Source organism: Malaclemys terrapin, chromosome 12 (assembly GCF_027887155.1).
Source record: "Malaclemys terrapin pileata isolate rMalTer1 chromosome 12, rMalTer1.hap1, whole genome shotgun sequence".
NCBI lineage: Eukaryota > Metazoa > Chordata > Testudines > Emydidae > Malaclemys > Malaclemys terrapin.
Genome location: NC_071516.1, coordinates 33,792,631 through 33,807,661, shown reverse-complemented (window position 1 = coordinate 33,807,661; position 15,031 = coordinate 33,792,631). Strand labels below are relative to the sequence as shown.

The 15,031-nt window shown below is 58.8% G+C and overlaps 1 protein-coding gene across 1 annotated transcript in view; it reads left to right on the top strand.

The window, feature by feature from the left end:
• Positions 1–15,031, top strand: part of LOC128846739 (von Willebrand factor A domain-containing protein 5A-like) — a 27,483-nt gene extending 12,452 nt beyond the window's left edge. Inside the window, 13 exon segments of the mRNA XM_054045989.1 lie at positions 7,342–7,513; positions 8,206–8,320; positions 8,740–8,807; positions 8,810–8,911; positions 10,097–10,185; positions 10,434–10,578; positions 11,661–11,740; positions 11,990–12,104; positions 12,298–12,462; positions 13,076–13,284; positions 13,852–13,966; positions 14,018–14,132; positions 14,552–15,031. Coding sequence (XP_053901964.1) covers positions 7,342–7,513; positions 8,206–8,320; positions 8,740–8,807; positions 8,810–8,911; positions 10,097–10,185; positions 10,434–10,578; positions 11,661–11,740; positions 11,990–12,104; positions 12,298–12,462; positions 13,076–13,284; positions 13,852–13,966; positions 14,018–14,132; positions 14,552–14,739 — 1,678 coding nt within the window. The 3' untranslated portion in view covers positions 14,740–15,031.

Genomic DNA, 15,031 nt, shown 5'->3' with positions numbered 1-15,031 from the left:
TCCTCCCCACCCTTCCCCTAGGCATAGGAAGGAGGGGTCTCGGGAAGCCCTCAGCAGCCGGCTGACCACTCCCAGCTGGGACAGACACTGGTGCCTGCGCTGCCTTTGCCAGGCTGCTTCCCTGAGACACAGGGATCAGTTCATTCGCGCGATCTTCCGCCTCCAGCTGGGCAATGAGCTGTGCTTTGGTGAGCCTCCCAATGCGCAGCCGCCTCTGCTTGCACAGCTCCACCAGGTCGCTCTTAAGCCGCTTGGCATACATCTTCCTGCTGGCCACTCACCGGCCTGTGTGCTCACAGCTCCCCACAGTTCCCAGGGGGCCCCCTAGTGTGCCAGCCCTTCTCGAGGTCACCGCCTCTCTGCCAGGGTCGAGCTGCAGACTCCTCCGCCCCTGGGACCACTCGCTGCGATCCCCCCGGGGGACCCTGTTACTGCAAAAGTCCTTCTCGCTGGTCACACACTCCCAGGGGTAATAACCGTCTCTCTCTCACTCTTCAGCACGCCTGGTCCCCGTCAATCCCCCTTCGTTTTACTGCTCCCCAGTCACTTACTGCAGGAAGCGCCGTCCACGGGGTGCAGTAGATCCCACCGCTGCCACCAGTTGTCACGGAGTATTGGGGGACTCAGGGCCCTGCACCCCCGGCTTCCTGCGATTCACCATGACTCTCAGCCAGCCAGTAAAGCAGAAGGTTTATTTGGATGACAGGAATACAGTCCAAGACAGGTCTTGCAGGCACAGACAACAGGGACCCCCTCAGTTAGGTCCATCTTGGGGTCCCCGGGCATCCCAGCCCAGCCCCCCTTGGGAGGTCAGAGCCATCTCTGCCCCACAGCCCTCTCTCCCTGCCTGCTTCCAGCACTCTGCCTTCAGCGACCCCTCCCACAGCCTTTGTTCAGTTTCCCGGGCTAAGGAGTCGCCTCCCCTTCAACCCCTTCCTGGGTTCTCATGTTACACACTCAGGTATGCGCCCTCGGGCAGATCCCATCCTGCAATGCAGACTATCCCAGAACACTCCCCTGTCAGCATTCACAGACCACCGTGAGAACAGGCCCAGTTCGTCACAGAGCCCCACAGATACCTCTATGCCCCCCACAGTTAGACCCATGGCCACTTCACAGATCCTGCTGCACCCCATGGGTACAATCTGCATTGCTGAATTGCTGTTCCCCTCCTTAATCCTCCAGCCCAGGGAGTCTTTTACACGGCTTTGCTGTGTGAACGCCAGGCCCCTCCAGGCCCTGCTCACACACAGCCACCAGTGTGCAAACACCACCCAGCTGAGATGCATGAAGCTCTCCCAGCCACACCGGAACCACACACATGGCAACATCTGCAAATTCTCCAGCCCCAGCCTCACACCCCAGAGACGTGCATGTTGTGCTGTCCAGTCCGGTCACTGTGCAGCACGAGCTCATTGATTAGTTCGTCAGGCCATCCCAGGGTAACGATCCTGCACCAGCCCTGCTGGGCTCAGACATTCCCCAAACACTCCAGTCCAACCCGCTGGTTTAGATCAAACACTAGAGCGAGTTTAGTAGCTAGAGAAGGAAGGTTGTAAGTGACCCCAAGTTATGAGGCACGAAGGTCGGAACTGGTTACATCAGAAATAAAAGGTGAACTCGCACTCTGCGTCCTGAACCGTTACCAGGCTAAGGGAAGGTTTGAAGCAGGCAGCTTTTCTCACCCTACAGGATGCTGCAGGCAGTTGCCAGTTCTGAGTGCACAGGCTGCAATTCCTTCCCAGCCTGGGTCCGAGCTCCCCAGTTCAGTCTGTCAAGCTTTCAGGAAAGAAGGAAGGGGGGGGGAAGAGGTGCCCAGGTGCCGGTTTTCCCCCTTTTTATATCCTGATGTTTCTTACTGGGAAAGTCCTGGCTGGGTGATGTGGCAGGGCAGCTCCAGGGCATACGTGAAGGAGCAATTGTCCTTCGGGTGAATTGTAAATCTCTCGTTTACAGCTCCCCACTGGCAAATGGCCGGGGATGGTTGCATAGCACCTGGCTGGGTGTTGGTCACCCAGCCTCTGAGGTGCTTGTCTGTGGACATTTCTCAGATTTACAGCATGGTGCAGTTACAAACATAGAACAGAATCTCATAACGCCGTATACGCACCTTTTAACAGGACAGTAATATTCAGCAGACCGTGATTTTTCAAGTGATACCTCACAAGGCAGACTTTGTTCCAGATTTATTGTCATCGTGTAAAAATGGGGATTGTTCTAGTGTAGACTGTCATGGCTTCCCTCTTCAAAACACTGTTGGCGTGTCAGTCACCCCAAGGCAGGGTGCGTTAAGGCCCGTTTGAGTTTTGACAGCATAATTCCCAAGTGTTTTTCTGATCTTACACAACTTTGCACAAGCATACGTGGTTATCTCGTTTAACACTTTGGGGACCAGTCTAGCAATTTCATGAGTTAGCGCGTGTCTTTCCTGGCTTGTTGGAAAACACCATTTTCTGTTCTTGCAACACTGATATCACTTCTGTCGCTTCAACTGGTATTATCTGCAGGTGGCTATTACTTACATTCTGGAAAGTTTTACCTTGGCATTTAGCCATCCAATCAATGAGGTGGCGTGCCTCAGTTTCCCTTTCTACACAGCAGATCATATTTGCCATGGCTTCTCCACCGTGATGGGTTTTAAGTCTGCTTGCATGCATTACCTGTGAAACAGCATTACCCTGAGGCTTCTTGAAATAATCTGTGTTCTTGTTTGCCACGTCCATCATTTTCAAGCATTGTGCCTATTGTAGCTTTTAACGGGGTTAAACATTAACACCAAGTTTCTCCTTGTAAAAGGGCGTTTGCACATATTGCTGTCACGTCGCGCCTTTTGTTGATGTAGTCTGTCCCCAAGGTGGGTTTGGGTCAGACCCATTGTGTCATTTAACTCTTTAACCAAAGCTTTGCCTTCAATTAGTTACTGGCTCTTTCTTCACCTTAGGGTTCCCTTCGGTATCTGCTCTTAATCCAGCCCTGTCTCTGGGGCTGGTGAAGCAGTGCTGCAGGGGGCTCCCCCACATGGGCAGGCCCCCTCCGGAGCTGTGTCCCAATGTCATGGTGATGCACCCTCTGTCTTGGGGTTACCGTGTTCCCCTCGCCTTCCCCAGCCCCCTTTTCTGTAACTAGCAGTATTCTCTCAGCTGCTTCCTTGGTGCTGCCCATCGGGAGGGAAACCACCCCCGCCCCATCAGCCAGGTTGTTGCATCTTCACTGACCCCTTTTCCCCAAGCCAAGTTTACATCCTGTCTTAGAGAGACCATCACTTTCCAGAAGTATGTCCAGATTGGAGAATACAACCGGACATCTACTCTAGGGGCAGGAGTGGGAGCCTGTCTGTCACCACCACCACCCCATGTCCCCAAGGAGCTGGCTGTGAGACCGCTTTCCTCAGCTGCATGGTCCACCCTCTGACTCCCAGGGCCGGCTCTAGCATTTCTGCCGTACCAAGCAAAAAGAAAAAAAAAGCCGCGATCGGCAGCGGCAGTTCAGCGGCAGGTCCTTCGCTCCTAGAGGGAGTGAGGGACCTGCCGCCCCCGAATTGCCGCAGGTGCCGCCCCTCTCCCTTGGCCGCCCCAAGCACCTGCTTGTTAAGCTGGTGCCTGGAGCCGGCCCTGCTGACTCCGCTGCTGGAGTGGACAGGAGCTGAGGCTGCATTTCCCCCCCAAGCAACCAGGGTGAGGACAGTCATGTGCTAACAACGCTACTTCCCCACGAGGCTGGCCAGGCACAGCCAGCTGCTTACAGGGCCTGCCCGTTTTCTACAAAAATCCTGTCTCCGTTTTCCTTTCCTGGGACCCCCTCTAAGATCCCTTCCCTGGTGCCCTCTAGAGCGAGATTTATGGTTTGTTCAGCTGCAAAACTCTGCCAGTCACCACCTGGAACAGTGTCCTCTGTTATAGGCACTTGCTCCCACTCCCTGGGATCAGAGGGAATGTTGCCTTCTGCTGTGGTACAGAAGCTGGTCTCAACCCCTCCCATGTCTGGAAGCGTGCTGCTCCCCCCTCCCCTGCAGAGCAGAGAGCCTTTCTCTGTTTCCGTCAGCAGTCTCTGGGGCTTTCCCATTTCCCCCTGGAGTTCCGGCGCAGGATTCCTTCCTGTGACGGCAGCTTGCCACACTAACAACCTCAGCTGTGCAGAAAACATCATTTCCCACAAGCATGTCGACAGTTCCCACCTTCAGTTCACTTGCTGAGCCATCAGATTCTGTGTGCACCTTGGCTAAAGGCCCAGGCGTCTTGGCTCCTCCTGCTGGTAAAAGCTCTGCCATTTGACCTGGCAACATGTCACCTTCTTGCATGACTCTCTGTTTATCCACAGTAATCTGTTCACCTGTATCTTCCCATCCCAGGTGTTCCCTGTTACTAATTCTAAGTCTTAATACGTCACCTGTCTGGTTCTGCAGAGCCAAATCCCACAAAACCAATGTGGTTCGCTTCAGGTGCCTCAGAGGTTTCTGTGCTGAGCACAGCGGTACGAACATGGGCTGCCCATGGCTTGCTGTCCCTCTGCGCAGAGCAGTGGTTTCTCAGGTGGCCAGTGGAATTACAGTGGCAGGTGCTCCTCTGTTTTTACAGGAGGTTTGGGGTGGAGATTAGAAGAATGGTTTCGGGGGAGGTGCGTGCCCAGCCCCCCAGTCACCCTCTTTTTTCCCCCAAGAGAGAACGGGATCCCCCCTTCGCCCCAGGTTTAAACCCCAGTTTCTATGACTTGTTAGACATCTGAACTTGCTCAAAGATGTCATCCAAAGTGGCCATTTCTGTCAGAGACTCCTCCCACAGACACTGCTTCGCATCATTCTCCCAGAGATCCCAGAAACATTCTTGGCCAATCAGATCTAGCAATTGTCCGAAATCTGCACCACTTTCACCCATTTCCTTCTCAGGTCATTCACCCTGTAAACATACTCCCAATGACTCACACCAGCATTCCTTTGAAGACCTCTACATTTTGTCCTACATACCTCAGGAGTAAATTGAAACTCTTTCAAAACAGTGTCCATAAACGTAGACTATGGCCAAGCATCCAGAAATGGCATTGCATTGGGTACATCCCGAGCTTTACCAGGCAGTTCTGCACTCCGTGTGAGCATTCACTTGCCCTCTGGAATCCCATGGGCATCACCCAGCTTTTCAGCATTGGTGCAATATTCCTCCCCACAGTCTGTTTCTATGTATACAGGCCCACAGCTGGTCCCAGTCCGAAACGTTTGGCATTAAAGGGAGGTGCTGGTGACGCTGGGATTTCCTTCTGTATGTCTAACGTTTCCAGCTGGCGTTTTCGCTCTTTCTCCTTGGCCTCTTTGCCTCTCAGCTCCAAAACGCGCTGATGTGCTGCTATTTCCGTGGCCGCAGTTATCTCTTTCTCCTTCAACACGGGCTGGTGAGCCTCGACCTTCAGTTCCAAGGTTCGCTGGTACATCTCTACCCAGATATAACGCAACCCGATATAAGACGAATTCGGATATAACGCGGTAAAGCAGCGCTCCGGGGGGAGGGAGGGAAATGCGTGCTCCGGCGGTATAACGCAGTTTCACCTATAACGCGGTAAGATTTTTTGGCTCCCGAGGACAGCGTTATATCGGGGTAAAGGTGTATTCTTTCTCCTTTCCTGCTACCCGCAGTTTGCACAGCACTAACCTTGCAACTGCATCATGCTTGCTCATTTTTCTACCTTTCTGTGTCTATTTCCCTTTCCTGAAATAAGCGAAGAGAAAATAACAAAACTGGAACCTGATCCTCGCACTTGAGCCCACTTAAAATCATCACACGCGTGCTCAAAGTGCAAACTTCACTCAGAGCAACAAGCTGTGCATATAACCCTGCTCTCACTGTGCCATTCCTGGATTGCTGAATCGCTGTTCCCCCTTAATCCTCCAGCCCAGGGAGTCTTTTACACGGCTTTGCTGTGTGAACGCCAGGCCCCTCCAGGCTCTGCTCACACACAGCCACCAGTGTGCAAACACACACACAGCTGAGTTGCATGAAGCTCTCCCAGCCACGCCGGAACCACACACATGGCAACATCTGCAAATTCTCCAGCCCCAGCCTTGCACCCCAGAGACGTCCGGTCACCGTGCAGCTCTTGTTCATTCATTAGTTCATCAGGCCATCCCAGGGTAACGATCCTGCACCAGCCCTAATGGGCTCAGTGACATTCCCCAAACGCTCCAATCCAACACGCTGGTTTAGATTGAACACTAAAGCGAGTTTAGTAGCTAGAGAAGGAAGAGTTGTAAGTGATCCCAAGTTATGGGGCACGAAGGTCGGAACTGGTTACATTAGAAATAAAAGGTAAACGCGCACTCTGCGTCCTGAACCGTTACCATGCTAAGGAAGGTTTGAAGCAGGCAGCTTTTCTCGTCCTACAGTAGTGGTTCTCAAACGTTTGTACTGATGACCCCTTTCACATAGCAAGCCTTTGAGTGCGACCCCCCCCCATAAATTAAAAACACTTTTTTATATATCTAACACCATTATAAATGCTGGAGGCAAAGCGGGGTTTGGGGGGGGACGCTGACAGCTCACGCCCCCCCATGTAATAACCTCGCGACCCCCTGAGGGGTCCCGACCCCCAGTTTGAGAACCCCTGCCCTACAGGATGCTGCAGGCAGTTCCCAGTGCTGAGTGCACAGGCTGGACTTCCTTCCCAGCCTGGACCCAAGCTCCCCAGTTCAAAGTCTGCTAAGTGTTCACGTTGCCAGCAGGAAGGAGGGGGGGGAGAGGTGCCCAGGGGCCAGTTTTCCCCCTTTTTATATCCTGACCCTTCTTATTGGAAAAGTCCTGGCTGGGTGATGTAGCTCCAGGGCATATGTGAGCTGCCAACTGTCCTTTGGGTGAATTGTAAATCTCTTCTTTACAGCTCCACCGCTGGCAAATGTAGCTCCCTGTACACCTAGCCCCCCCAACCCTGCTATGCACCCCCCCAGTGAAACGCAGAGCCCTGGATAACTCCCCACACCCACAACTACATGCCCACGATGAGCCCCGTAGCCCCCCCCCAACCTTGCTTTACCCTACATGGTGAGACCCAGGACCCCCTGAACCCCCACTATGCACCCCATGGTGAGTGACCCCACAGTCTGAAACCCCATGAGATACCATAGCCCCTGCTACATACCCCCCAGGGAAAGACCCACATGGACCTTCATAGCCCCTTAACACCCCATAGGTCACTGCTATGTGCCCCACAGTTAATGCCCCCCCAGCCCTGCAATCCCTACCCCAGGGTATGTAACCCCCCTGGGCCCTCCCCCAATATCCCACGTCCCCCCATGCCCACCAATATCCCATGCTCCCCATCCTCCCCCCACTCTCCCGGCCCTCACCCCGTGTCTCTCTGCAGGGTGGGACAGGGAGGACATCACCCAGGGGGTCCCGCGGGTACCCCCAGGGAGCTGCCCTACACCCTGAGCCTGAACGTCACGCTGCAGTCGCCCCACGGCATCGACCGTGTGCTCTCCAACTGCTCCCTCACCCCACTGAGCTACAGGGCTGGGAACCAGACCACCGCCCAGGTAAGGGCTTGCCCAGACGCCTGGGTCCTGGCCATTGCCGCTGGGAGGGGCAGTGGGGGGGCAGCTCTGAGTGAAGGAGTGATGGGGGGACCCTGGGCTGAGGGGTGGGGGACAGGGCTGTGGGGGATTTGGGGCGAGACTGAGGGGGCAGGTCCCAAGGGACTATGTGGGCATGGGTCCTATAGGGGCATATACAGGGGTGGGAGCTCTGGAATGAGGCAGGGGGTGGGTCCCAGAAGGCCCAGGGCGGAGGGAGGGACGAGCGACACAAACGGATCCGGGGAATTCCCCAAGTTCTCTGGGGAAAATGTCGAGGGGCTGAGACCAGCCCATGGGGGTGAAATCCCAGGCATTCAATGCACCCTGGTTCCCTTCACTATCTGGAAATTTCCCTCTCCTTCATTTTCAGTGGAATAAAATGGGGGGGGGGGAATTTCACCCTCAAATTGGAAAGATTTAGCCCCCCCAAAATTCAGAAATTTGCAGTGTTTTCCCCGGGTGTTTTTCCTTCTCTCCCTCCCACCTAACCCAGGGGGCCCAGCCCAAGTTCCCAGGGGGGTGGTGCAGCCCACATTCCCAGGTCGCCCCCTCCCCTCTGGCTCCATGGAGGAGCACTGAGCTGGGCACGAGAGCCAGCGGAACCCTGCCCCCCAGGAGCTGAAGGGAGGGGACTGTGTGTCTGTCACCCCCAGGTGTCGCTGGCCCAGGCCCCCCCGTGGGACCGAGACATGGAGCTGCTGGTGCATTACGCGGAGCCGCAAAAACCCAGCGCGGTGCTGGAGGCTGGGCTGCCCGAAGTGGAGCCAGGTGAGGGGGGGGTGTCCCGCACCCTGCTTCCCCTGGGTGGGGATTAGGTGTGGGCGTTGAAGGAGCAGGGGATAGGGTGTGTGAAGGGGATTGGGGACAGGATCAGGGGGTGGGCACTGGGGCGTGGGGGTCCAGAGCAGGGGCTCTTGATAGGGCTGGGGGTAGGAGGGTGGGGTGCCTGGGAGGAGCCAGGCAGTGGGGTGCCCTGCAGATTTGGAGGGCATGGGGAAGAACATGGGATGGAAGGGCAGGCACTGGGGGCTGGAGATTGGGGGCGGTGGGGGATCTAGGGAAAGAGCTGTAGAAGGAGAGACAGAGAAGTGTGGGTGGGGCTCTGGGGCAGTCAGGGAACGCTGAGGGCTCTCACAGGGCTCAACCCCATGTCCGCCCCATTTGGGGCTGACCCCATCTCCCCACAGGCTCCCTGATGGGTGACCCGGCTGTGATGGTGACCCTGCTGCCCAGCCTGCCTGAGGCATTGCCAGCCAGAGCTCGGCCGGGGAGTTCATCTTCCTACTGGACTGCTCCGGCAGCATGGGGTGCCCCATGGACGGCCTAGACTACTCGGCCCAGCGCATTGACAGCGCCAAGGTACGGCCAGTAGTCCTGGGGGAATTCTGCACCAAAAAATTAAAAATTGTGCACACGTTTTAAAATTCTTCAACAATCTGCATTTTTTTGTCAAAATAACACAATATAATTTTGACAGTTTCAATTATTTTGGTAATTTATTTCAAAATATCTGTCAGCAAGTACATGTGTAACAACACGGACAACAAAAAGATTCTATTCCTTACTAGGCATATTAACACAGAACTTCGAGTAATTAATTTAACTACAATACAGAACCGTATTTCCTGCCCCCCTCAGAAGCAGTGCAAAGGCTTGGGGGAGTCAGGGGTAATGGAGGAGCTGAGGGAGAGGGAAGGAGCCTGGAGTGAACTGGGAGGGTTGTTGGGTGTGGATGGGAGAAGTATGTAACAGGTTTTTTTGGGGGGGTGGCAGATTGTTGGGGAGTTGGGGAGCCTCCCCCATGCAGATCCTGGCTGACCCCAAGCCTCTTCCATTCAGTCAGCCACATCTGCCCCGTCCCCCTCCCCACACCCATCCCTATGTGTTCCTGCATCTCCCCTACCCCCTTTCCCATGTGGCCTTGCACCTCCACTCCCATTCAGCTCCTGGCTCAATGGTGTCACCCCACTAGCTCCTCAGCCTGTGCCCCAGTCTGTCCCCCCCCAGCAGCCCCATATGCCCCCCTCTGTCTGTCCTAACCTGGCTCTGCCAGCAGGGTGCTGTGATGAACTTCTACTCCTGGGGGAATTCTGCAGCACTGGGTACGCATAGAATTTTTTTCCCCACAGAAAATACATTCTGCCCCAGAAGTGCTGCAGTTACGCTGTTTACCACAACAACCGGCTGAGTTCATGCTGCTGGCTGCTCTGGCACCACGGCGGCCTCTGGTGGGTGAAAGGCGGAACTGCAGCACTTCAGGCAGAAATGTATTATCTGCAGGGAAAAAATTCTGCAGGACACGAGTTCTGCGCGTGCGCAGTGGTGCAGAATTCCATCAGGAGTAACCCTGGCAGGAGGCCATGCTAGATGGGCCGGTGGGCAGAGCTGGGGGAGCAGCCCAGGCTGGCTGGGCCCGGAAGGCCTGAGCTGGGGGAAGAGCAGCCTAGGCTGGCTGGGCCCGTGGGGCAGAGCTGGGAGAGGGAGGGGGCAGCTCAGGCTGGCTGGACCTGGGCGGTGACTCCGTCCATCTCTGTCCATCCCCAGGAGACCCTGGTCCTGCTGTTGAAGAGTTTGCCCCTGGGCTGTTATTTCAACATCTATGGCTTTGGGTCTTGGTTCGAGTCCTTCTACCTGTGAGTCAAAGGGGCAGGGCAGGGAGGGGACTGGTTGGGTTAGGGGGCAGGGCTGGTTGGGGTTGGGGGCAGGGTGTCTGTGGGCTGGGGGCAGGGCTGGCAGGGACAGGGCTGGCGGGAGGCAGAGCTGGCTGGGATCGGGGTGTCCCTGGGCTGGGGGCAGGGCTGGCAGGCGGTGGGGGTGGCTGGGGTTGGGGTGTCCCTGGCTCCAGCTGTCCTGGCCCCTAACCACTCAGCGCCCTCTGCAGGCAGAGCGTGGGATACACCCAGCAGACCATGGCCGAGTCCCTGCAGCGCGTCCAGCAGCTCCAGGCTGACCTGGGGGGCACCGAGATCTTGGCTCCGCTACAAGCCATTTACCGCAGCCCCTGCCTGGATGGGCACCCACGCCAAGTACCGGGGGCAGCAGCAGGGCGTCCCGGGGGCTCGGAGAGGGGCTGGGGGAGCCAAGGCAGGTTGAGGGTGGGGCTTTCAGAAGGGAATGGGGCAGGGGAGGAGAAACTCAGAGATTTTCAGGCCAGAAAGAACCATCCTGATCATCTCATCTGGCCCCAGCCCCCCACCCCCCTGTGACAGCTCCAGCCCCTGGGGCTGAGTCACCAACGCCCCCAAACCCTGAGTTACAGTTGTCAGGTCCCAGAGCCCCCCCTAGTTACTCCTGTTCAAACCAGCAAATGTCCCAGCTCCCGAGGGGGATGAACCCCCCAGAGTCTCTGCCAATCTGACGCTGGGGAAAATCTCTTCCCCACCCCACGTTTGGGGGTCAGTGAGCCCCGAGCATGGGGGGCAAGACCCCCCCAGCCAGCCCCTGGGAAGGATTCTCTGCCCCTCAGCTCTCTTGAGGAGGCTGTTCCTGAACTTCCCGGGGGGAGACCCTCAGAGAGGGGCAGGGGGCTCTGGGGGCAGCTGACAGGGGGCCAAGGGGGGCGCTTGGAGAGGGGCTGGGAGCTGGGGGGCAGCTGATGGGGGCTTTTGAGGGGGCTCAGAGTAGGAATGGGGCCAACCAGGGGCCGGTGCCCCTGGGGGTGTGAGCAGGGCGTGGCAGGCAGGAGCCACGCAGGGTACCTCTGTGTAGAGCTGGGGGGGCAGCGCTGGGTGCTGCGCTCAGCTCTGGGGGGCGTCCTGCAGCTGGGGGGCAGGGAGGGCAAGTGGGGGCATCAGGAGGGTCCAAGAAAAGTGCCAACAGCTGTCAGGCAGGTTAGTGTCTCCAGAGGCTGGTGAAAAGGTGACAGGTGGGGGTTGTGGATTACAGTTAGAGACCGGGGAGAAGGTTGGGGTCCCCGTCTGTCAGCCCCCCCCCCGGGGAGATGTCTGGGAGAGGAGGAAAGGGGGCTGAGGGGGTTTATGGGGCTGGGGGTCTCCGGGAGGGGGGTCAGTGGGGAAGATTCTCTGGGGGCTTCCCCCATTCCCAGGGGGAGAAGGGTCTCTGGGGAGATTTGGGGTCCCCGGCTCTGACAGCGTCTCTCCCTCGCCAGCTCTTTGTGTTCACGGACGGGGAGGTGAGGAATACCCAGGACGTCATCGCTGAGGTGCAGCGTCACCGGGGGGCCCACAGGTAACGGGGCACCTGCCCCCCCAGTGCCCCCCCAACCCTGACCCCCCCAGCCCTGACCCCCAACCCTGATCTCCAGCCTCTCTGCCATGGGGACCTCTGCCCCTATCATCTCCCCAACTCTGCTTTCCTGCCCTGCCACCCCATTTCCCTCAGCCCTACTGGCCCCTCTCCAACTGCGCTGCCCCCACCCCAGCACTGGCTGTGCCCCCCAGCTCTGCCCCTCTCCCTCCTGTCTCTGCCCCCCTGCAGGTGCTTCTCCTTTGGCATCAGGGAAGGGGCCTCCACGGCTCTGGTCAAAGGCATCGCCCGGGCAGCAGGGGGCAGCGCTGAGTTCATCACGGGCCAGGACCGCATGCAGCCCAAGGTGAGAACCCAGGAGTCCGGGCTCCCCCACTCTAACCCAGCAGACCCCACTCCCCTCCCAGAGCTGGGAGAGAACCCAGGAGTCCGGGCTTCCAGCCCCCCTACTCTAACCCACCAGTTCCCACTCCCCTTCCAGACTGGGGATAGGCCCTGCTGTCCTGGCCCCACCCTGTGTGTGCCGGTCTCTCCCCCAGGCTCTGCAGTCTCTGAAGCAGGCCCTGCACCCGGCCGTGACTGGGATCTCGCTGAGCTGGGATCTGCCCCCTGGGATGGAGGCGGCGCTGCTGGGCCGGGGCCCTGAGGTGATCTTCCCTGGGCAGCGGTGCCTCATCTACGCCCAGCTCCGCGGGCAGCCCCAGGTGAGAGAGCAACCCCCCCCCCCCCGGACACCCCCAGGGCTTGGGGTCAGTGACTGAGCCAGTAACCTCCCATCCCCTCCTGGGTGATAACTCTGACCCCCTAACGATGGCCATTGAGCTGGGGGCTCTGTGCTACCCAGCCCCATTGATTTTCTCCCCCCTCACGCTGCCCTTCTGACCCCCTTTCTCTGCCTGCACCCCCCAGACACTGCCGTGGGGGGCGTCACCCTGCAGTACCGCATCCAGGACCAGACCTACAAGGAGATGCTGCAGTTCCCCCTGCAGCCACAGGATGGAGACAGGTGACAGCAATGCTCCCTGGTCCCCATCCTCCCCAAGCCGCTGGGTCCTGTCCCACACATCCCCACCCCCAACAGAATAGAGATGGGAGGGGACCTGCCCCAGGTCACAGAAGGAAGCAGGAGTCCTGGCTCCCAGCCTCCCTGCTGTGACTACTAGACCCCACTCCCCTCCTATAGCCAGAGATAGAACCCAGGAGTCCTGGCTCCCAACCCCCCCCATACACTATCCCACTAGCCCCTACTCCCCTCCCCACAGTGGCAGGAACCCAGGCATCCGGGGCTCACCCCGTGACTCTCTGTCCCTGGCACAGGCTGCCCGTTCACCGTCTGGCAGCCAAGTCACTGCTGCTGGAGCTGGAGGGGGCCGTGGACACCGGGTCGGAGGGGGACCGGCACTGGGTGCTGGAGACCAGCCTGAGCTCGGGGGTCGTCTGCTCCCTCACGGCCTACGTGGGGGTGGACACAGAGCGGGGGCAGCTGGTGCAGGGGCTGCTGGTGAGACGGGACAGCCCGCTGACAGGTAACCCTGGAGGGGCCGGGGATCCCGGCACCAGGTGCGGTGGGGGGAGAAGGCTCAGGTGGGTGGGGGAACCTGGCACCGGGAGGAGAGGGGGGACAGGGAATTCTAGCACGGGGGATCCCAGTGTGAGAGGAGGGACCCAGAAGCATGGGGGGGGGTTATCATGGTTATGGGCTAATGTCCCTTTGCCCCCCTCCCTGCCCCAGCTCCCATGGGGTTGTGCTGCCCCCTCCCTGCCCTCCCAGGGTCCTGCCCTCATCCATGGGGTGCCCCTGGGGCTGGAGGAAGGGTCCCGGCTGGGGGGAAGCTGTGGGGGAGGGGCTGGATCTGGATCTGGGGAGTCACAGCCCGGCGGGGGAGGGACTGGAGCCGGGGGGATCCTGGCTCAGAGGGAGCTGGGGGGAGAGGAGGATGGGGCTGGGTGCGGGGAGGGGGTCCCAGCTGGGGGCAGGGAGGAGGGGTCCCAGCAGTGCGTTGGCTCTGGGTGCTGGGGGAAGGGGTTCTTCCCTCTCTTAGCTTGTCTCTGTCTGTCTCTGTGTCCGTCCGTCCCTCCGTCTGCCCCCACAGGCTTCAAGGCTGCGGCCAGAATGCAGCACATGGGCGCTATATGGATCCTGCCCGCCCATGGCCAGATGTGCTCCCCGTGCGCTCGGCTGCCCAATGCCAGCGCCCCTCCTCGGGGCCAGGGACCACCTCGCCATGAGCTGCGCCCCCCCCCCCACGTGCTCCCCCAGCCCAGAACCATCCGTTTCCCCCCCCCCCCAGAGCTGAGCCAGGGGAGCCCACAGTGAAAGGGCAACCGCAGGGAGTCCTGGGAACACGCCTCGCCGGATGCTGCGGCCCGCCAGGTGACGGGGGCAGGGGCTGGGAGTCAGAGCGCCGGGCGGGGGGCGAACACCAGGATGACGCTTCCTCGGGTCCGAGACAGACGTGCCCTGATGGTCCCGGAGCTGGGCAAGTGTTTAACGGCCACATCCCAACCGAAGGAACTTCCTGGGCAAAACACCGGTGTGACGCTGGGGGAGGGGGAATCTGCAGCTGGGTTTTTTAAGTGCCGTGACGCAAATGATCTTGCAACAAAATGAAAAAAAAAAAAAAAGGAAACTCCCAGGCAATAAACTCTGTGAAGCTGGAATTTGGGGTGTGAGTTTGTATCAAGCGGCTAAAGTTTGGGGGTGGCAAACTGGGTGAGCGGGGCGGGCAGGGGGAATCAACCTGGACAGGCCATGTCACTGTTCTGTAACCATCTCCCCACGTCTCTCTCTAGAGCGGGCACCGGAGGAGTCTCCCCTGCTGAGGCTGGTGTCTCTGCAGAATGCTGACGGCTCGTGGGACCTGGACCCCCGGCTGGCCGCCGCGCTGGGGGTGAGCGAGACCGACGCTAGGGGGAGGATGCCCAGTCGGGTGAGTGCGGGGGGCGAGAGAAAGGGGAGAGATGGGGAGCAGGTGCTATGAGTTGAGCCTGTTCTCTGCTCCCAGATGAGACTGGGTGACCCAGACTGAGGGGGCAGGTCTGAGGGCAACTGGATCAAATGACCCTTGAACCTGGAGCCCAGTGGGCGAGACAGGCCCAGAGTGGGGGTCTGAGACCCAGGGCCGGCTCTAGGCACCAGCAAAACAAGCTGGTGCTTGGGGCGGCACATTTTTAGGGGCGGCATTCTGGCGCGGGCCATGCCGCCCCTAAAAATGTGCCCCGGCCGCCCTAACTCACCTCCGCTGCTGCCGCTCGCACGCCGCTGCTCGCCCT